Source organism: Mandrillus leucophaeus, unplaced genomic scaffold, assembly GCF_000951045.1.
Source record: "Mandrillus leucophaeus isolate KB7577 unplaced genomic scaffold, Mleu.le_1.0 Scaffold140, whole genome shotgun sequence".
NCBI classification, from domain to species: domain Eukaryota; kingdom Metazoa; phylum Chordata; class Mammalia; order Primates; family Cercopithecidae; genus Mandrillus; species Mandrillus leucophaeus.
In genome coordinates this window covers 5,166,744-5,189,481 of record NW_012101366.1, presented here as the reverse complement: position 1 = coordinate 5,189,481, position 22,738 = coordinate 5,166,744, and the positions used below count along the sequence as shown (strand labels likewise).

At 38.8% G+C, this 22,738-nt stretch overlaps 1 protein-coding gene across 1 annotated transcript in view; it reads left to right on the top strand.

The window, feature by feature from the left end:
* The window catches only part of RAPGEF5 (Rap guanine nucleotide exchange factor (GEF) 5), a 247,962-nt gene that overhangs the window by 138,458 nt on the left and 86,766 nt on the right, over window positions 1-22,738 (top strand). The window contains exon 9 of the mRNA XM_011973915.1: window positions 6,578-6,703. Coding sequence (XP_011829305.1) covers window positions 6,578-6,703 — 126 coding nt within the window. The remainder of the gene's footprint in view (window positions 1-6,577; window positions 6,704-22,738) is intronic.

The following is a 22,738-nucleotide window of genomic DNA, read 5'->3' as shown; positions in this document are numbered from 1 at the left end:
GTGAATGAAGAAGCATTCATAACCTCCTTGAAAGTCTTTTTTGATAGTTGTTATGTAAGGAATGCTATAGAATTGATTACCTTGTGAAACTGCATCTAGAAGTTATTTGGAAACCAGAAAATCAAAACAGCAATATTCTTAATTACAAGATGTGGAATTAAAGAAATAAGTTAGTCTGAAGCCCATTTTTAAAAGTAAGAGCATTTTGCCTTTAAAGTACATATTTGCTTCATGGGCCCAAGTATCTGGTTGTGTGAAAATGTTTCCTCCTGAAAGGAAAGTTCATTTTATTTACATATTATTACTATTTTTAGAGAGAGACAGAGTCTCACTCTTTTGCCCAGGCTGGAGTGCATTGGTGTGATCATAGCTCACTGCAGCCTCTAACTCCTGGGCTCAAGCAATCCTCCCGCTTTGGCCTCCCAAAACACAGGGATTATAAGCATGTGCCACTGCACTTGGCTGAGAGAAAAGTTTATATTTAGGATTCTAATCATATGTGAAAAATGTTTAGAGTTCCTTGAAAAATCATGTTCATACAGAAATCCAAAAAATAGTGAAGACCTCTTAAATTTCCTCTATTTAATTTCAGCCTTTTATTGATGATGCTGTAATCAGCTGATTTAAAAAAACAAAACAAAACACTGTATTTGGGACCTACAGATAGAAGGACAGACTTTGTCTCCAGATTGAGTCTGTGGGAGCTTAACTGAGTTGCTTTGGAGCCAGTGCTGGTGAAAGGAGGGAACAGGCTCCCCGTGGTGATGAGTTAGTTATAGCTGTTCAGTACTCTCAACTGTGTCCCACCACTGCCTGGGTCTCCATTCACCACATGCTGTCTTTCGTATGGGCGGGCCATACTGGGGAGCAGAGCAAGATCAGGGCTAAATCCATCACACCACTGATTGAATCACAGAACAGGTTTCCAGGTTGGCATTTTGGAGGGTCGTTAGCATCCTCCCTCCACCGCCAGGACAGTATAGTAAATACTGTGCAGGTGAAATGGAAGGAGAGAGAAGAAATCCTCGCTGGTTGATGTTCATGAATTTTTTAGATAATAGTAACGTATTTAAGTGTCAAAACATTTAAAGAATGTTTATTTGTAAGTAGAAATTGCCCCAATTTCCCTGCCTTCATAGTTATTTTATAATACCATTGAAACTTTTTTACCCTCCTTAGTGTAGATTAAAAGAGCATCGTAATGATAGGCCCATATATTTACCATTGTCTCAGATTATGGACTGCATTAAAATCCTGACAAACAGAAATCTGCCCTAAGGAGGATGGCTAGGAGCATAAAAGGATCTAAAAATAAAATCAAGTGGGCCTTTAGTAGTGCTTGGCAGTCTTTATTCTACTTCCCTTGCCCAGTTTCCCCTTCTCTTAGGCCAGGAGTTGACAAACCACAGCCTACTGCTTGTTTTTATAAATAAAATGTCATTGGAATGTAGCTGTGCTCATTCATTTATGTATTATCTCTTGGAGAATTGGGCAGTTGCAACAGAGACCCCATGACCTACAAAGCCTAGAATATTTACTGTCTGGTCCTTTACACAATGGTTTCCCAGTGCTTGTAACCTAAATGACTATTAACGTGCCTTCTTTTCTTATGCCTCCAGCAGCATCTCCCCACAATTTCTTTTTTTCAGATAATAACTTGCTTCTTATTTTTCTGGGAAATAAAAGCCTTCAGAAAGGAATTTCTGCACGTCCCTACCACCAGATATGACAACGTAACTGCATATTTACCCCTGTATTTCACTGTCTCTCCTGTTTCACTGGATGAAATATTTATATTCATATTTCTTTCTGAGAGTAGATCTTTATCTTCTCTTTCCTACTCAAGAATCTTACTCTTGAAAATGCCCCCTTCTCCCTCCTGCATCATCAAATTTTGCTCTCTACTGGAATTCTAATAAAGGTAAACATCCCGGAATAGCCCTCATGTTAAAGCAAATAAGCAAGCGAAACTCTCTTCAAGGACGGTTTTCAGCTAGTGCCTCATTTCTTGTCACAAATCTCTTTGGAAGAATTGTGTCCTATTTACTGTTGAACCCATGCTAATAAAGCTTTTGTCGCTATCAGTTCAAACAGAAATTGCTCCACTCAAAGTTACCAATTACTTTTGTCAAATTCAGCATCGGTTATTTTGGGCCCATCTTGTTTGACGTTTCAGCAACATTTGATAGAGTTTTTCATTCCTTCCTCCTTGAAACAGCTTCACTACTCTCCAGATTCTCTTCTTGGAGCCACTCCTCCTCAGTCTCCTTTTCTGATTGATTACTCCTCATCTTCCCAGTATCGAAACACTAGACTCCTGGATTTACGCCATTCCTGGATTTACACCATTCCATTGGTAAAACCAGAGGAATACCATCTGTACTCCGATGACTCTGGAATTCATATCTTCAGCCTGGACTTCCCCTGAACCTCCAGACTTCCAACCCAGCAATTCCACTTGGATGTCAAATAGCCATTTTCCTTCCCAGACCAACCCCTGCATCCCCCATGACAACTCCATCCTTCCAGTTACTCCGGCCAAATATTTTGGAGACTCCCAAACAGCAAAATCTGCTGGCTCTACCTTTCAAATATCTCCAGTGGTTAGAACCACATGTACCATCTTCACCACCAGCACAAGTTCCAAGCCATGTCTTATGTGAAAACCAGGCTCCTAACTGGTCTTTTAGCATCAACTAGTTCCCCCAGTCCAACCGAGGACACACAATGATCCTGCTAAAATGTCAATCATATTTTGCCAATTCTTTGTTCAAAACCTTCCAAAGTTCTGTCTTATTCAGAAAAAGAATCCAAACTCCTTATACAGCCTATAAGGAAATTGTGTGTTGGGCTCCTGCATTACCTCTCGACCAGTGCCACCAGTCTACTGCTTACAGCTCTCTTCTAGCCCTGCTGCTGTCTCTGCCTATCCTTGAGCGTGCCAACACACTTGAGCATTAGGTCCCTTGTACTTGCTGTTCCTCTGCCCGAAACACACTTCCTTCTGGATATGCACATCACCTCTTCCTCATTTCCTTTAGGTTACCATTCAGATGTCATTTTACTAGAAAACCCTTCCTTGACATTTTTATCTTAATAATGCCTTCAATTATTTCTCTGTCCCCTTACCCTACTTCATTGTTTTTTCTGTCATATATTACCACGCGATATTTCCTATTGGTATGTTACATTATGAATGTATGTTCCATGATGTAAGGAACTTTATTTTTGTTTTTGTTTTGAGACAGACTCTTGCTCTGTCGTCCAGTGCAGTGGTGTGATCTTGGCTCACTGCAACCTCTACCTCTGGGTTCAAGCAATTCTCCTGCCTCAGCCCCCCTAGTAGCTGGGATTACAGGTGCACACCACCAAGCCTGCCTAATTTTTTGAATTTTTAGTAGAGATGGGGTTTCACCATGTTGGCCAGGCTGTTCTCCAACTCCTGACCTCAGGTGATCCACCCTCCTCAGCCTCCCAAAGTGCTGGGATCACAGGTACGAGCCACCATGCCCAGCCAGAACTTTGTTTTTTTGTGTGTGTTCACTACCATATTCTCAGACTTATAGTAGGTTCTGGCTCAAATAAATCCTTTACTCTGTTGAGTGAATGAATGAATAAAATAATTTAGGGAACTAGGGATATTGTGTTAGTCTGCTCTCTTGCTGCTAATAAAGACATACCTGAGATTGGGTAATTTATAAAGGAAAGAGGTTTAATTGACTCATAGTTCAGCATGGCTGGGGAGGCCTTACAATCATGGCAAAAGGCGAAGGAAGATCAAAGGCATGTCTTACATGGTGGCAGGCAAGAGAGCTTGTGCAGGGGAGATCCCCTTCATAAAACCATCAGACCTCATGGGACTTACTCACTACCACGAGAACAGCACTGGAAAATCCTGCCCCTATGATTAAATTACCTGTTCCTGGTTCCTCCCACAGCATGTGGGGATTATGGGAACTACAATTCAAGATGATATTTGGGAGGGGGACACTGCCAAACCACATCAGATATATATCCGGAGAATATTAAAATGAGAATATTATAAATGTTTGTTATCGGGAGAACCCACTCCCGATGTTCAACGTGGGTTCTTTTCTATTTCCTAAGTGTCTCGGCTGGGTTGAGAAATAAAGGGAAAGAGCACAAGAGAGAGAGATTTAAAGCTGGGTGTCCACTGGAGACATGACATGTCAGCAGGATCCTTGATGTTCCCCGAGCTGTAAAACCAGCAAATTGTTATTAGTGATTTTCAAAAGGGGAGGGAGGGCACGAATAGGGTGTGGGTCACAGAGATCACACACTTTGCAAGGTGATAAAATATCACAAAGCAAAAGGAGGCAGGGTGAGATCACAAGACCACTGGATGAGGTGAAATTAAAATTGCTAATGAAGTTTCGGGGCATGCATTTTCATTGATAACATCTTATCAGGAAATAGGGTTTGAGAGCAGATAACCTGTCTGACCACAATTTATTAGGTGGGAATTTTCCTCATCCCAATAAGCCTGGGAGCACTATGGGAGACCAGGGCTGATTTCATCCCTTCGGCTTCAACCATAAAAGACAAGACACCTTAAAAAGGGGCCATCTATAAACCTACCTTCAAGGCGCATTGTCTTTCTCCGGGATGTTCCTTGCTGAGAAAAAGAATTCAGCGATATTTCTCCTATTTGCTTATGAAAGAGGAGAAATATAGCTCTGTTCTGTCTGGCTCACCGGCGGCCAGTTCAGTTACCTCTCTTGTTCCCTGAACATCCCTGTTATCCTGTTCTTTTTTTTTTTTTCACGATGCCCAGATTTCATGTTGTTCAAACACCAGTGCTCTGCAAACAATTTGTGCAGTTGATACAATCACAGGGTCCTGAGGGGACATTCATCCTCCTCAGTTTACAAAGAAGATGATGGGATTAAGAGATTAAAGTAAAGACAGGCATAGGAAATCACAAGGATATTCATTGGGGAAGTGATAGGTGTCCATGAAATCTTCACAATTTATGTTCAGAGATTACAGTAAAGACAGGTGTAAGAAATTATAAAAGTATTAATTTGGGGAACTAATAGATGTCCATGAAATCTTCACAATTTATGTTCTTCTGCCGCGGCTTCAGTCAGTCCCTCTGTTCAGGGTCCCTGACTTCCCGCAATAGTTTGTATTTAAATTTTTGAAAGATTGTCACATTGTATAAAGAATAGGCCTAGTTTCCATTGCTTTAAAAGGCAAAACTAGTCCTCATGGATTGAAGTTAAATGGTTTCAGTTTTGTCTAGTGTGATAAGAATAAGGGACTTTCCAACAATCCTGGCTATCCAACAGAGTACAGACTGTCTTAAGATAAACTTAGGTCCCTGTCCAAGGAAACTTTAGAAAGGAACTGAAAAGCCACTTGTGAGGATGTTGTAAAAATCTCTGACTTTGGTGGAGGAATTCCAGTTGCTGTCCTCTAGGAGTCTGTGATGTGGGCCACTTCAGAAATTTTTTGTTTATTTCCTTCCTAGTTGGACAAACTACTAGTTAAAGAGATACCATAGCCCCTGGGAATAAAGAGTTAGTCATTGCTTTGCAGGGATGGTTCCATTTCTCTGCTGCCCACTCAACAACATGCGTATCTTTAGCACAAACCGTTAAGATCATGAAGTTTGGATTCTTCGCCGGCCCCTTTGCTGTATTTGGTCATGTTATGGAGTATATTCAAATCCTGTAGGTTATGTTGAGGAAAACGGATTCCATAGTTTTGACTGCTCCTGCCAAGTATAACTTTGGATTTCTTTATTAGATCATGTCTTGGTATGTCAGTATGAACCATTTTGGAAAGAATTTGAGCAGAAACACTTCATAATTAGTGTGTTAGAATGAACTTTTTTCTTTTTCCTATTTCAAAGTCTTAGATTCACCTCCCTCCTCCTATTATTATTTAGGCACTTTGACCTAATGTAAAATATGATGTTTTATGGATCATTTCCAAACCCCAAGGAAGGAAATTTCGAGCTTTCTTTTTCCAATCCCTTATTTTTAGCAAAATATTTCACCATCTTTTATGCACTATTAGTGGTATTTTACTGATGCCCCATAGTAATTTTCCAATTGTGAAAAAATTTATCTTGTGATCTTCTTGTTAAGGGTTTATTTACATATGGAATAATTTGTTGTGAGGCTAAAGAATTGGGGTGTTGTATACTGTTATTTTTAGGGCTCTGTATCACTTCTCCCTTTCACCAGTGTGGTTCCTGGCTAACTTTCCCATGAGTTTTTAACCTCTTGCTAGGCTTTGCTTATGTAACAGGAAACAGGCTGTCAGGAACAAACAAACAGGAGCCTATCAGGCGCACACTTAGTAGCAAATGATTTAGTTTGCTCTTAAAGTAGAGTGATATGCAGACTCAACTTTAAGTCTTTTGGCATGGTGCTCCTAGATTATAATAATGTAACTTCAGTTTTTGAAAGGCAAAATATTTTCCCAAGACCATGATTTAATCCAGGCAGTGGAAAAGATGAGCTTATTATAAGGTGAACTTTGCGGTGGTGTCATGTCCTGGGACTGTGGTTTTAAGTATATCTTCGCTTTTTCTCCAACTCTTAAGGCAGGGGTGATGTGCAAGCTTCAAGAAAGAGATGAAATCGGACGAATTGAACTAGTTCAGAAGCTGGCAAGAGAAAACTATCAGTTTTTGCAGACGGACAAAAAAGAACAGGAGAAGTCTGAACACGTAAGCCTTTTGCCTCTTGGGGATGCAGGTTTGAAGGGGTGGAAAATGTTTCTGCCTGATTGCATGTTTGAACGAAAGACTATTTAATTTTAAATTCTTTAGGTTTTGGGGTTTTTTCCCCCCAAGAGCATCCTCCTTAGTAAAAATGACAGCGCTCATAGTTCTAAGCAAGTGGCTTATGACACTGGATTTATAAGAGACTGCTCATAAGTAAATTATGTAGAAATATGAGAATGCATTTAAGCGAATATGAATCCTTATCTGTTTATGATCCTGCTTGGGTGGCTTTCAAGTTTGATTTTGGAAGTTTTGCCTTATCGTATAGTTTGTAGAATATGAATTTTGAAAAAACATTTCAACATATTTTTATGTTTAGTACAGAGGTGGATCTAGTTGCCAAATGAATGTGTCCTAAGTCACTAGAAATAGATAAAAACACAAAAACAGATTATAGATGCTCTCACCAAGTGGGAGGGTCAGAAGGGAGTTTTCCCAGTATCTTATGAAGGCTTGTGTTCCAACAAGAGTTATATTGTTTGAATACAGTTAAAACTGGAGGAAAGGGACGTTCCGCTTGGTCCTCCTGAAAGCAGTTATTCAGATTGAGCCTTAGAACTGAGAATGCTGCTGTCATGCTGAGAAGACAATGGGACCACTTTCTTGTGCCACACATTGTTATCTGTTGACTTGGTTGTTGTTGGTTGTAAGACTTCACTCTCAGTGCTGCACTATCCAGGATTGCTCATGAAGGAGAACATTCCTCTGTGCTTATACGTGTGTCATTCTCTGACTTTTATTTTTCCTTGAGATTTTATTTCAGCCCTTTCCAGGGGGGAAAACATTGCTTCATGCTTTTTCTGCTCCAAATCTATTAATACAAATGGCAGGGTTTTACTGAGAAGGAGAGGAGGTAAGATGCTCAAGGCTGGCTGGCTGCTTAATTTAATAAGACAGCACTTCTCTAACAGTGAGACATCGAATTGTAACAGTTGGTGTCTCAAGAAAGAGAATAATTAGGCAGTTTCAAAGACTTGTGATTGAACTGTTTCAGAGGTGACTATTGACTTTAAGTGTGGATGTAGGTCTCAGGCAACCTTCACTTTGCTTGGAACTATTGAAAAATTTAGCACCTTTTTCAAGTTGTTAAAAGCACCCTGAAGTTTGACTGTATCATAGACTGACTCCTAACCTCTGCTGTGTCCTTAGGATATTTGAATATCCTAGTGTGCAGCTTAAATGTTTCAAAAAATTTCCTTTTGATTCATTTTAATTAGATGAGCAACAGTTTTCATATGCCATATTTTATTGATTTCAAGATGCACATTTTCCCCACAGTAGTCTTAACAATCGATGATATGAAAACATGTCATAGTTTAATTGTAAGCATTTCTCTTTCCTTATAGTTCTTAAAATGAATGCTGTATCTTACAACTGATTGCAAATTAGGTACAGTAAACCAGTAACAACTTCAGGTATGGTAAGATCTTTCAAAAATCAAAGAGTAGAACAGTAGGGTACCACTTCACCAAAGTTAGAAATCATAAGCTTTAGGCTTATGATTAAGGCTTATGACAAAACAACTTTGCACTTATTAAAAAGATACCTGTGTGTTGTCTTTGTTGTATATTTAGTTCAGTCCAGAATATTATAAGTAGTCACAGCCAATGAGATTATAATACTCTTCAAATCTGTAACTGTAGAAATCTACACTTGGGGCTGATAATTGTAAAGGCTTTTAACATGAGGCAGAAATTTAGTGATTGAAGATTTGCACCTTTGCTATGGTTATATGCTCTGTAACCTTTAAACCTTCACTTCATTTGTAAAATAGAACACTAACATTTTTTACTTCTTGCGTGACTGTTATATAATGGGTGCATTAACAACTCTGAAACATTTTTGTTTCTGAGACGAAAGATGCTGTGTAATATTGGAATTACAACTTTTTCTATATAGATGTTCCTGTGAAACTTAAAGTAAGGAAAGGAATATTAGGGATCTTTCTTTCTAGTGATAAATATAAACGAAGCCATTCTGTCATCTCCCTTCTGCAGGATGACACCAGTGGAATCTCTCAACTCTCCAAACTGATATTGATGTAGCACTCCTCTAAATGAATTATTTGATACTAGATGCTTACACTTTTGCAGTAATTTATTAGGAATAAAAACCACCTGCTAATTCACTTTAATCTTATGTCTGGGGCATTTGATGTGCCTGTACCTTTGCTTACCCCTTAAGCTCACAGTGTTCATGAAGGTGGTGCAGTGGTTTCATTTTTCCTGTGCTCGCTTTCTTTACAATAGCAGTCGTCTGCTCTTCATAGAAACTCAGTTCCGACACACAGCACGGACAGAGGAAACTGCAGTTTACTTAACGTAAACCTAGGTCTGCAGTTTCCTCTTCTTGTTATAACAATAATGACCAAACCCTGAAGTTACATACAGATTTCCTTTCTTTTATGATTTTAAAATGCTTCATCGACCTCATTCACCATTCCTGGGCCAAAGCTGGTTAAGTAGACAGTGATAAAATTTGAGTTAGAATCCAAGTTGCCTATTGAGTCATCCTTTTGACTAACCTTCATTACTTTTCCAGTTCTAGAATGCCACAAAGATGCCAAAGAGAGAGCTAATTTGCAGCACTACTGCAGGGGGAAAGACATAAATTTGATAGAATAAAGCCTTTGTTGCTGGTACATCTTGTTACAAATTGAAGGGGATTACAGCTTTCTCAGTAGGCATTTCTAATATTTTCTTAACTGCTAAATGCTGTGATTATAAACGCATGCCATTAGAGAAATGCTTCACTCTGTGCTTTTGCCGAGGTGTTTCTGAAATTTAAAAAGTTAAATGTATAATTATCGCAGGCTTCTCAGGAAGCACTCTATTTTTCTATTTTCTATTAACTAGCTGTAGGCACAATTAGCAAGCACTCATTCCTATGTGTTGAAAATTATTGTGCAAGGACTTTCAGAAGGGGAAAGAAATTGGCTGTGTCTTCTAAACATTATGATAGTAGAGTTAACATTGAGCTGTTGGTTCTTTAAAGAAATTATCTCTTGTGTAGGCATTGTATTTCCTAGCCTTAATTCTGTGACTGTGCCAATAGAGGAAGGGACACGTGTTATCAGATGGGGACTTTTGAGCTTGACCCCGAAGAATGACTAATGGTCATAGAAGAAGGCAGGGGACAGCATTTCAGGCAGAGGGACCCATGGGAAGACACATAACTGCAGTCCTGGTGATTCCTAGGGAATGGAGAGGGGTAGGCTGGGAGTCAGCCTAAAATTCCATTATGAAAGACTGGTAAGCTACCCTAACGAGCTTAAACTTGCCTTTTGGCAAAGGAAAGCCATCAAATAAGGGAAGTGGCATGATCAGATGTGGCCTTTGTAAGATCTCTCTGGCATTGCTTTAGAGGAATAATTGAGTGAAGAAGAGGGAAATGTTGGAAAGAACCTTTAGAAAGCTACTGTAGTGAGTCAGGTAAGAGGTGCTAGCCTGAACTGGGGCAGTGACCATAAGAACTGAGGAGGGAGTAAATATGGAAAGTCATTTACACAGTAATATTGACAGAATTCAGTTACTGGTAATGGGGGATGTGCATGCTGTTTTATAGTAAGCAATTTTGAAGGATTCTTTGGTATAGTGGCAGACATAAGAATGTTCTGTTTCTTACCACCTTTGCCAAAAAGCTACATAAGCCATTTACCTTGCTTTGTTTGCGTACAGTTTGCTTCAGGTGGCTGAGATGTTCGTATTATCTCACTGACAGATTGTTAGGTAGGGTTCTGGCAAACACTATGGGGACAACACAAACTTTTCATTCCAGAACCCTTTGAAAATACCTTGAACAGAGAGAATCTCTGGTAGCTCCCAAATAAACTGACATATTTGGCCAGAGCTTTGGCATTTGCTGCAGTATGTGTGCCTTCCTGAGAATTAACTGGGATTTTAGGGTTGCTCTCCTGATCTGTGTAGTCTGAGTTGGTGTTACTATACTTCTCTTCTAGAATACTCTCTGTCATCCATTCATTTCTAACTTTTGTTTAAGCCGATGTCGCAGAGGAGCCAGACTAACTATGGTAGCTCCTGCCCTCAAGAAGTATAGTCTAATTGTGGAGAAAAACTATCCACACAAATGACTGAGATACAAGGAAGCAGTGAAGAGAATCCCAAGAGAGATACATAGGAGTCTGAAGAAGAATTTACACCTGAGGAAGCAGGATTCTTACATAGGGCAGAAGTAGAGTTTGACCTGGACCTTAAATTAGGTTTTGGGTTGGATTTAAAGAATCCACATTGAAGAAAAGTATTCCTAGTGGGAAGACTAGCATTAGAAAATGCACAGAGATACCAAAATATTAGATGCTTTTTGGAACTCTGAAACGATTTCATGTTGCCGGAATACCAAGAGTTGGGGGTGTGGGAGGGGAGGCAGGAGAAGGAAGATTTCATGAGAAATGAGATTGGGACCAGACTGTGGAGGATTTTGAGGACTGAGAAGTTTTACTTCATTCTAAAAATAATGAGGACTGACTGAGCATTTGGTTTTCTAACTTTTCCTGAGGAAGATGGTTGAGGCAGGGCCTTCATGAGGTAAATTATATTATTTCGGTCTGACTGAATAGTGACTGAATAGTGAGGGAGCTGAAAAGTGATTAAGCAGACTTGGGCCCAGAGTGAATTCAAGTCTGATTGCCTCTGGAGAGTGTCTTCCTTCAGCCTTCATCACTGGAGTGAGGACTGATAGGTGGCCCAGAAACCAACGTAACCGGAACCACAGCAGTCCTGCGAAAGAGGGTATGCACTCAGAGAGTATGCACTCAGAGGGCAGCCCTGAAGGACAGAGACAGAAAGAATACGTAGGGAGGGATGGGGGTTGGGGGGCAGGGATGCAGAAAAAGAAAAGGTGCTTGCCCAGTTGTTACTTAGATTTGAAAAGCTTATAAACTCTTCACTGTTTATTTTCAGCAAAATAGTTACATCAAAGTATGTGTCTAGATGGATGTGGGTCCTATTTTCAGGACTATAGCTGCACTGTTTACCAGAAAACTGAGCCTATATTTTTCCTGAAATGTAGTTTATGCTTTGTAGTGTATTAAATTGTAGATTAGAAATACCGACAATAGCTCCTAAACTGACTTCCTGACTTCTAACTGTAGAAATGAGCAGTATCTGTAAAATGTATGTGAAAACCTTGTTCAGCAATACTTTCCCTAGGGATCCTGTCTGTATCCCTCCCTTGCCCCACCCCATTTTCTTCTGTTCCTTTGTTAAGTCTGGGGACCCACCCTACTTCCTTCCCCTTTTCTAATTCACTCATGAAATATGGATGGGTGGGAAGGGGATTTTGCACACTCTGAAACTGCATCTTGGCACAGTCTGCTGCCAGGGTAGGGTCTCTATCACTCAGCCTCAACCGGAATTTCCTTTTCCCTGTTTCCTGCAGCCTCATCCTGGAATTCTGCCTACGTCAAAGGGTTCCTTGTTTAAGGATTACGAGGGGAGAAGTGGTTTGGAGTATTCTGGCTGCTGTCATGCTTATTTTACATATTAAAAGTTGGTCTCTACCTTTTTCCAACTTTCATTTGGTCTGTATTTTTTTAAGCAGTTAAATATAAGGTGAAAATCTTCTTTTTACACTATATGAAATACTAAAAGGAAAAGAGGTTTTATCATTGTTTTCAAACTTATAATTATACATCTAGGTGAGTAAAGTTTCAAGGAATCCCCAGCATTATTTGAAGTTTATCAGTATTTAGTTTAACCAAGAAACTACTTATTAAAGAGAAGTAGACCTTTTAACACTATTGTAATAGAATTGAAAGTCAGAACTGGGGTATAATAGGCAATTCATAATACATTAAGTTGCCTGATTATAAACTGAGAAATCACCTCACTGAAACCAGTTTATTTTTCTTAATAACAAAATCCTGACTTTGTGTTGGGTTGGTATTAAAGTATCTTTCCATTGGAATTAGGCTTCCTGGAGTGAGTTATTATAGTCCATTTTTAATAGGGAATAATATGGCCACAGAGTAACAAAAAAGTAGAAGTAGTTAGTTCTTGCCTCCAAGAAGTTTACAGTCTAGGTGGGGAAAGAATTTCTACATGGAAAACAGTTAACCATTCAAGACAGCATTTAATGAAGTGTCTAAATAAGACATTTAGAGGAAAGTAAAATCTGGCAAACACATTTCACAACTGCAGCAAACCATGCTCTTCTCATTTACTTAGGAACAAGGTTTACAAGTTTGGTTCACTCTGTGTGCTCTTTAAATTCTAGCTTTTCCTCCAGAAAAATAGCAGTTAACTGCCAGTGGAAGTCAGTGGTGTGCTCCTGCTGTCTGGTGGAGCCATCTGCTCATTAGCTGTATTTTTAGGTTCTCACAAGAAGCCCACTGCAAGTCCTAACATTAAAAAAAAATTAGTTTGAGCATTTTTGGAGAGGAATTTGTCATTATGCTATTTTTTCAAAGTGCTGAAGTTTATTTTAAAAGGCCCAATTAAGAACATTGATACTGGCTCAGTTCGTTTGATTTATCAAACTTATGTTATCAAAGGGTCTTTTTATTCTCTGCTGTACAGATACTACTCCTAGCTTTGTTAGGTTCTAATTCTTGTAAAATTAAAATAGCCGTATCATCTGCAATATGGTTGAAAAATCACTAAAGTGAAGTATTGAAAAACAGGTTGTCATTGTTTTTTTGCCCTCACCCTCCTCCTGCAGTGGTATATCTCACTCCAGACCCCAGGTGACTTTATATTCTTTTCTTCTCTACCCCCAAGAAGGCCTGATCTGCATTAACATAACAGTGTTACTACCATGTAGACTGGTGTCTGATCAGGCAACACTAGAAACTTTTGTCAGGCTGGTGTTATTTGGGTTTATAATGAATGCTTTAAGACAAAAAGTTTAGGGAAAGGATGCACAGACAGATGGAGAGTTGTTCATGATAACTGTGTACTGCTGAGGTTTAGAAAAATAAAAAGAAGAGGTATCAAGAAGTAAAGACACATAGGTAGCAACTTTGAGGTTTAGAAAAACAAAAAGAAGAGATATCAAGGAGTAAAGACACATAGGTAGCAACTTACCGTGTGGCTTGGTTCCCAAAGGACTGCCCTACTACATCTCTGACCTCATGAGCTGATGCTCTGCGAGAAACTCAGAGACTGAATTCACAGTTTACCTGTGTGGTCAGCATCCAAGTGCTGTGGAAGCGTTTAATGGGGACCTTGGCTAGTCTAGGGAGTCATGCATGTTTCCCTGAGAGAAAGACAGAATCTGAAGGGTCAGGAGAGCTATGAAAAGTGAGGAGGGATTGGTATTCCAGGCAGAGGAAAGAACACATGTGATAACACGAGGACCTGATGTGGAGAAGAGAGCAGCTTTAGAAGCAGAACCAACCAGCTGGAACCTAAGTGTGGACTGTGGATGGGAGAGATAGGGCCAGGTGAAGAAGGCACAGGAGCTGGAGGATGCAGGACCTGTGGATTTATCCAAACATTGTGTGCTAAGAGCAATAGCAAGCTCTTGTGTAGAATTTAAGCAAGAGGGAAAAATGATCACATTTAAATTTTTAACATTCCTCCATTGCAATGTGGGAACAGATTTGAAGGAGGAGAATGGGTCACACTCACTCCTTCAAAGTTTCTGGTCCCCCTTTCTTCACAGTCCTGTCAATTTCATATTAAGTAATAACCAGCATACATACAAGGGATTTGCTGTGGGCAGCTCAAGTCAGGGGACTTCAGTTCCAGTGAAGAGAGAATGTCCAGTGATAGTTCACTTCTAATTTATTACCTTTTCCCAAAATATACTGTTATATCACCATTTTTCTTTTAAAAGTTGGCTTGGAGTCAGTCCTGTTTTTGTAGAAATGAATTTTGTGCATGCACATAATGTGAATATCTTTTGTTAATAAACACCATACAGGCAGATATGTTCACTTTAAATACAACTTACTGTGCTGTATATTTGCCTCATATTGATTCAGCCAAAGTTTGATGATTTCTGAGTCATTCATATACTTTGGTTGCTAAAGATGAGGAAAAGGAATTTATAAAAGATCTCCATGTAGGATGCAAAGAACCTTTTTTTCCTTTTGCAGTGGGAAGTGGGTGGAAAGGAAAAATTCCATCTGGCATCCAGCAGTCCTAAATGTTGTTTTAAGATAGCAAAAATAGAAGATTGCTGAAAATATCATAACAGAACATAACAGACTGTGGGCAAGTGTACAGTACATTTTTTCTAATAAATCATGCTAAATATGCATATTTTACTTACAACATGACCAAATTCTTGTTTGCTGTTACATAAAAATTTGTCTTTATTTTTTGTAATAAAATTATCTGCTCTCTTTTTGAAGCAAAAAGGATGATTGTTTTGGTCTGAAGAGGTCAATGTTGCAGTACTTAGGTTTAACTGGAATAGGTTTTTGAATTTTGCAGTTTTCTCCTCTTTTTCCAGCATTTCCCTCCTACATTTAAAAACATGGAGAAATAAGATATGACATGTATGTTCATTTATTGCACATTTGTACATAAGTGAACAAGGCTCAACCATTTTAACAAATCCTTGTAAATGCCCTCTTTGTTCAGGTTCCAGGAATGACTGGGCATGACTGAGGCAAAGTGAGTCAGAGTAAAGGATTAGGGGCACCTCAAGATCCAAGAAACACATAATAGGAGAGAATAATGGTGATAATGAGACAATTAAGATGTCAGAAAGTGGCTTGGAGGTATGGATTCACAAGAAGGCTCAAAAAACTTAATGAGTCATAAAGCATATCTGGGTGACCTCAGAGGTGGGAGTTGGGGTGGAATGTGTCCAGGTAAAATTTTTGCCCTCCATCATCAAAGAGAGGAGAGAGTGGTACTTCATACAGAGAGTTCTTAAAACCTTTCATGATCTTGCCTTGGCTAGGATTTATAGAAGTAGAACAAGCTTTATGTTGACACCCCTGTGAATAAAGAATTCTAACATTCCCCAAATGGCACAATGCATAATAAAATCCCAAAGTGAGTTTTATGGTTGATGGATACTATCACTTTCTCCCTATTCAGTCAACTTATTGTTGTTACAAATTGGGGGTTTGTGATGATGCATTATTTTTCACCATCGATCTGAGTAGTCTGGAGTTTTCCTCTGAGAGTCATAGGCGTTAGAAAGAACTTTAGATATCATGTGTCTCGATGGCTTGGGGAAGGAAATCTTTATTTCTAAAACTGGCACCTGCTAAATAGGATTATAAGCAGTTTCCTCTAAAATGGGCAAAATACATTCTATGACCATTAGTTCTGTTGGAAGTGCATTAGTCCCAAGAAAATGTTAAAACATTTCCACTGATAATATTCTTCTAGTAAAAGTAGATACCTTTTAGCCTCTGTAATCAGAAGCAATTTTGTTAATAACTTATTAACAAATACAACACTTCTTTTGAACTGCTCCTACCCTACCTATTAGCAGTTAGCCCATCGAAAATTAGTGACTCATGAAAGTGGGCACAAACAGTTTGGCCACCAAAAAATAAATGGGATCATTCAGTTCTTCTCATTAAACACCCATCTGGAAGTACATGTCTGAAAATTATCTCAGTATTAAAACAACACTCAGGTATAACTCTAAAAACGGGGGCAGGGAGAAGGATAATTGAAGTTACAGACATAATACTGTCCTCTCTAATAATATGTATGAGTGGAATTTTAAAAGATATGTGCTTAAAACTGTACGAAATGGAGACATGAGAGCACACACGGCCCAAGTTGGTGTTGATTTATACCTACAGGTTTGTGACTAAAGGGTAAGCCAAGAAAGGGATGAAAGGAAGATCTTGAGCCTGAACAAGGCTATTCTGCCTATTCCTTAAAATCTGAGAAAAGAAACTTTGGAACAAAAGAGAGAGCCAGTTTTATTCTGATTGTCTTTAAGGAATATACTTGAATGCCAGATGTTTGTGCACAGAAGCCTTTCATGACTTGTTGAACTATTAAATGCCATTTCCATGATAATTTGGCAATCACATCTGACCTTCATCTCAATTGTCAGTAGATCCCACTTCCATCCCAAGTCAGTAAATCTAAGTTCCTGTCCTTTAGTATTACTCATAATCTTGGCACATAGAGGAGATGTGCACAGACCTGACAGAATTCACCACACCCTGGAAAGAACCTTATTAATAACGATCAGAGTGGCTGTAGGTACCTTCAGCATCTGCAGCTGCACCAATAATGGTGCCCCGCCCTTTGTGGTTTGCGATTTTTGCATCTTAGCTCTGACTTCTACTTTATGTTCCACATCTGGCTAGTCCAGTTCTTCTGTAGAATCTTTGGGAAAGAACGTAGCAAAAGAGTCTTGTTGGTCTCATTTTGGTCCTAACCCAAGTTTTTAGATTGCTTCAATCCAGACTAGAGAAGCAAAAAATGGTGACTTTTCCTTCTGAGTGATAGATGATAGTAGGCTGCAGACATCTGAGTCTAGGGGACCCTATAAAAAAGAAGAGTTGGGCAGCACAGGCCTGTGGAAGACCCAGTGAAGGGAATTACTGTTTAGCTGAATGTGATGAGCCAGAGACACAGGGATTTTGAGCACACTGGTTATTGCACTGAGGTCTTCAGACAGAGGCCAGCATCCCTTATAATCATCCCTAATGATCTGTGCTGAACTGATCAGACACTTAGTTTCTCCACCATTAGCAGCTTAATTCAGATTCCTTCATTTGAACGCACAGAGATGATTACAAAGAGTTATACTAGTCAAGTTAGAAGACAATCAAATAGCTCTTTAGCTTGTTACCACCAGTGGTGGTCATTCAGTGACAATACATAAAGTTAACTTTGTTGATGGCCTAAATAATTTTAGTGTCAGTACAACCTTTTTTTTTATAAGTAGAGCAAAATTTTAAAATATCTGGCCAAGATTTATTCTTGCCTTCATTCACTGAGAAAAGTATTTGTTGGGAACCTATGAACAAGACTTCACATGAAATAAAACAGAGACAGAAATGAGCAAGGTGTGATGTGAGCCCCAAAAGATACCAGCATTTAATGAGACAGAAGCATGTGAAATGAGACAGAAGCATGTGAAAACCCAGACAGGAAAACCCAGTAAAGAAGAAGGGCAAAAACACACAGAAGAAAAGGCCAGGAAAGACTTCCAGATGGGAGGAGAGAGTGCACTTTGAATAAGGTATTTGTTTCCAGAAAATTGTTTTCTCACATTCCTATAAGGCATTTGCTAAATTAAGCATCATCTTTTTTACTTCCTGGGTTATGGCCAGGTCAGGACACAAATGATAAATGACAAAGATTATAAATCTCAAATCTAAAGGAGGTTGCATATTGGAGTTTACAATTCATTCCCTTCCCCATTTTCTAGCTACAAAATATACTTTTCCAAAAAAAAAAAATAATTTAGTATACTATACATAGTCCTTGCCCTGTCTCACTGATTGAATTTGTTTTTGGAAACAGGCTTCATCTGGAAGAGGTTTACAGGTGTTTAACAGTCCAGAATAAAGTAGCAGGCAACTTGCTGGAATTTATAGCACATTTCTGCTAAAGAATTTTTGTTGTGTAAAGTTGTTCTCCTACTGTAAAAGTAATATATGCCCTTCATAGAGAATTTAGAAATAATAGAAAGCTACAAGGAAGAAAATAAAAATTTAATGATAAACCGCTATTTCCTCCCCCCACCCCCTTGCTGTCCCCAGTCTTTGTATTCTGAGACTTTCCTTATATTTTCATAACATGCTTTACTTAGCTACCCTTCCCTGGGGGAATTTGCTATTATAAACTATAATGCACAACTCTCCAAAAATCTTTACCTAAGTTTATATTCTTAAGGATAAATTCCTAGCAGCAGAATTACTACTTATAAACTGCATTACTATCTTTTATGTTTTTGCTCAACCACTTTCCATAAAGCTTGTGCTAGCTTTTACTTAAATCAGCAATATATGAAATTACTTGTTTTGTAATCCTTTCATCTTAGCTTTCACCTTCATTGAGTGTTATAATTCTGAGTAGGAGAAACTAAGTATCTTTGTCAGGTTGATGGTGGGGCAAGGGAGAGGGAGGAAAATACTATCTTGTTCAAATATACATTTCTAGTGAAATTGAATATTTGCAACTTATATCAACCTATTTCTCTTCTATAAGTAACTTATTTTTCTCCTTTCTCATTTTTCTCACTGAAATTTTCTCATTGATTTGGACAGTTATTTATATATGAAAGATATAAAATTTTGTCATATTTGTTGCATATTGTTTTCCTCAGTTTGTTTTCTACTTAGTTTGTTTCCTAATTAGTTTTTTTTTAATATATACTTTAAGTTCTAGGGTACATGTGCACAACGTGTAAGTTTGTTACATATGTATACATGTGCCATGTTGGTGTGCTGCACCCATTAACTCGTCATTTACATTAGGTATATCTCCTAATGCTATCCCTCCTCTCTCCCCCCACCCCACAACAGGCCCCGGTGTGTGATGTTCCGCTTCCTGTGTCCAAGTGTTCTCATTGTTCAGTTCCCACCTATGAGTGAGAACATGCGGTGTTTGGTTTTCTGTTCTTGCGATAGTTTGCTGAGAATGATGGTTTCCAGCTGCATCCATGTCCCTACAAAGGACATGAACTCATCCTTTTTTATGGCTGCATAGTATTCCATGGTGTATATGTGCCACATTTTCTTAGTCCAGTCTGTCACTGATGGACATTTGGGTTGGTTCCAAGTCTTTGCTATTGTGAATAGTGCCGCAGTAAACATAACGCGTGCATGTGTCTTTACAGCAGCATGATTTATAATCCTTTGGGTATATCCCCAGTAATGGGATGGCTGGGTTATATGGTACTTCTAGTTCTAGATCCTTGAGGAATCGCCACACTGGCTGGAGCTGTTCCTATTCAGCCATCTTGGCGCCACCTCTCCTAATTAGTTATTTTTATACACATGAGTGAAACTGTTAATTTTTTATTTTTAAAATTGTCTTTATAATGAGAAATCCCTTCCTCATTCTGTAAAATTTTATTTTATTTTTTCTGTTCCTTTTGGAGTTGCACTTTTCACTCAGATCTTTTTTTTTTTTTTTTTTTCTTGTGACATGGGTCTCACTCTGTTGTCCAGGCTGGAGTGTGATGGAAAGATCACAACTCACTGCAGCCACAATCCTCCCACCTCAGCCTCCAGAGTAGCTGAGACTACAGGAAGGTACCACCACACCCAGCTCATTTTTTGATATTTTTGTAAAGACAAGGCCTCACTATGTTGCCCAGGCTGGTCTCCAACTCCTTAGCTCTAGAAATCCTCCCAACTCAACCTCCTAAAGTGCTGGGATTATTAGCATAAGCCACTGAGATTGGCCTCACTTGGATTTTTAATATAGCTGTGATTTATTTTTGTAATGTAAGATTTCTTGATCAACTATCACATGCATAGTTTTTCTTCAGTTAATTTACTATTTTATTACTAGCATCAAAGACATTCATTTTATTCTGGAAGAATTGAAGTTCTGTGATGAACAAACTACCTCCCAAGTTAATATGTTAAGTGCTGATTTAGTAAATCACCTTACCTCTCTGAGCTTCAGTCTTCTCATCTAATAAATTAGGATATTAGAGGTCTAAGATTTCTTCTAGCTCTAAAATTCCTTTCTTAACTTGAAGACACCCTTCCCCCAAAATTCAGCAATATCCATGCTTTTGAGTATTGAACTCTTTCTGGGAAAATGTCACCATTTTATAAAGGATACCAATTGATTACTCAGGAAGTTCTGAGTAGCTCTTTTTTCACTCTGATCGAATATGTCTATCAATGCCAAGAATCATTCTGTTCTTTTATGTTCTAAAAATACTCCAGTGGATAAAACTTCTAACAATTTACTCTGTGAAATGGTGTTGATACAGGACAGACGGCTGATCTAGCATATCCAGCTAGAAGTGTCTGTTATCAGGACATTAAAATGATATTTCAAGTCAAGTCATTAAATATTTGGAATTGTTTTTCTGAGATCAGAATGTCCTGAGGAGGATCAAAATCTGGAATTCCCAGATCTCTACAATGAAGGAAATGCTTGCTCTTACTGCCTTGAACCCTTAGAAATACCAAGAAAGTAACCTAGTTCTTGATGTTGGTTAGGTTCATTGGCTGCTACCCACTAGCTCCAAATTACTGTTTTTAAAACATGCAAATTTTCGTCTCTTAAGTGTCTATCTCTCACGTGAAGAATTTACTCTTTGAGAGCATTCCTACGTTTTATTTGAACTTTTATCCCCAGTGTTCAGCACTAGGCTTTCAGTCAGTGTTTGTGGTACTGGAGCTGATGGAAAAGGAAATTGTGGGTGGTTTGAAATGTTTCCCACAGTCAAGTACTTAAAATCACATCTGTAAAAATCCAAAGTTGTACCAGCTTCAGGATTCCAGTTCACTGGATATTTAAAGTTTTAAATTAGAAGTTTTCTACCTTAGAGAATTAACCTGGAAATGATAAGCAGAAAAGGCAGGAAGGTTCATCACCAGTAGTCACTTTGTAATATAGAAAAGTCTTTGGAAGAATCCATCCCTGGTAAAGAGTGGATGCAGACTTTCAGACTTAAATGGATCACAGGTTGTGGAGCAAAGATCTTACCTTGGCAGGTCTGTATGTGAGGATTTTGACCTTCTTTGGCACTCCAGGTACACATTAATATTCAGGAAAAGAGAATTTGTTTTTTGTATGTGTTATCATTTTAATACTAATTCCTCACTTAAATATTAATTCCTTTTTTGTTCACCCAGTCTGTCCTCCTGTCCTCTCCACACCTATCCCCTCCCTTAGAAAAAAAGGCAGGAGAAATCTGCCACTATGCAATCAAATTCATCTTTGTCTTATTTTAACCTTCTCTCTTCCTTTTTTCCTTCTGGTTTTTTGTTTACTTTTTTGCTTGCCTCTCAAATCATTTTAGCAATATTTAATTACATCTTACATTCTTTTAACCTATTTTTAATACCAACCTCTTGTTACTGTTCCGTGCACCAAGAGTGATACTTTGTCTACCTTTTTCCCAACCTTGTTTCAAACTGTGAAATGGAGTTTCTGATATGGTTACAGCAGAGACTAAAGGTGTGCCTCCCTAAAAACACCAAGGAATGTACAAAACGTGAAAAAACAAGAGTGTTTACTTAAGATGCTTTGTATCTCCTCACTCCCATTCCACGTGATCTGGCAGCTGCTACAGTAGCTAGAAATTTTTCATTCCATAACTTGCATAAATACTGAAACTCCCCTTTTGATTGCTGCTTTGCCCCCACGGAAGTTCCACACGCATGCGTGCACACACACACAAGCATATCCTCACGTACACACATGCAGATGCACACTGACACACACACACACAGGAAATTTGGGAAGAGCGATAGAGTTCCTTGACTTGAAACCTTTCAATTTTTTAGAGTGTATTTCCTTTTTCAGTTTGAAGAATACATCTGCTGGGTCTGCTCAGAGGTAAGAACTAGCTTTTTCGAATAATTTCCGTTTATGAATTAGTTCTTCACTGAGTCAAACACAACTAAGTTTCAGATCCTATGGGAGGAATTTGAGAGGAGAAGTCAAGGCCATAGGATCCAGTCAGGGATAGCTATTTATGCTGCTCTGAAAAGTCATGTTATCCTCTTGTTATTCAGTTGTAAAGGCTTCTGTAAAACTACTGCCATGGATTATTCAAACCCCATGGGACAAATATATCTGCAACCAGAATGTAGAAACTTTAATCTTAATTTAGTGTAGGTTTCTGTCCTACCCTTGGGCTGCTAGTGAAAAGCAGTGCTTCTGGTCACTGGCAATTTTTTTTCCTTTCTTCTTCAACATTTCAGGAAATGCTTAAGGATCTAATTTAGATTTCTGCATCCTCATTTCTTCTGACGTGATCTCAAATAGGCCTCTGTCAGGTCATGTGTGCCCACTGTACCATGCCCTCAGTTGCCCATTGACCCAGGCTGCTGGTTTCAGGGAACTGAGGCACTGCTGAAGAGCCCTGGTCTACAGCATGCAGGTG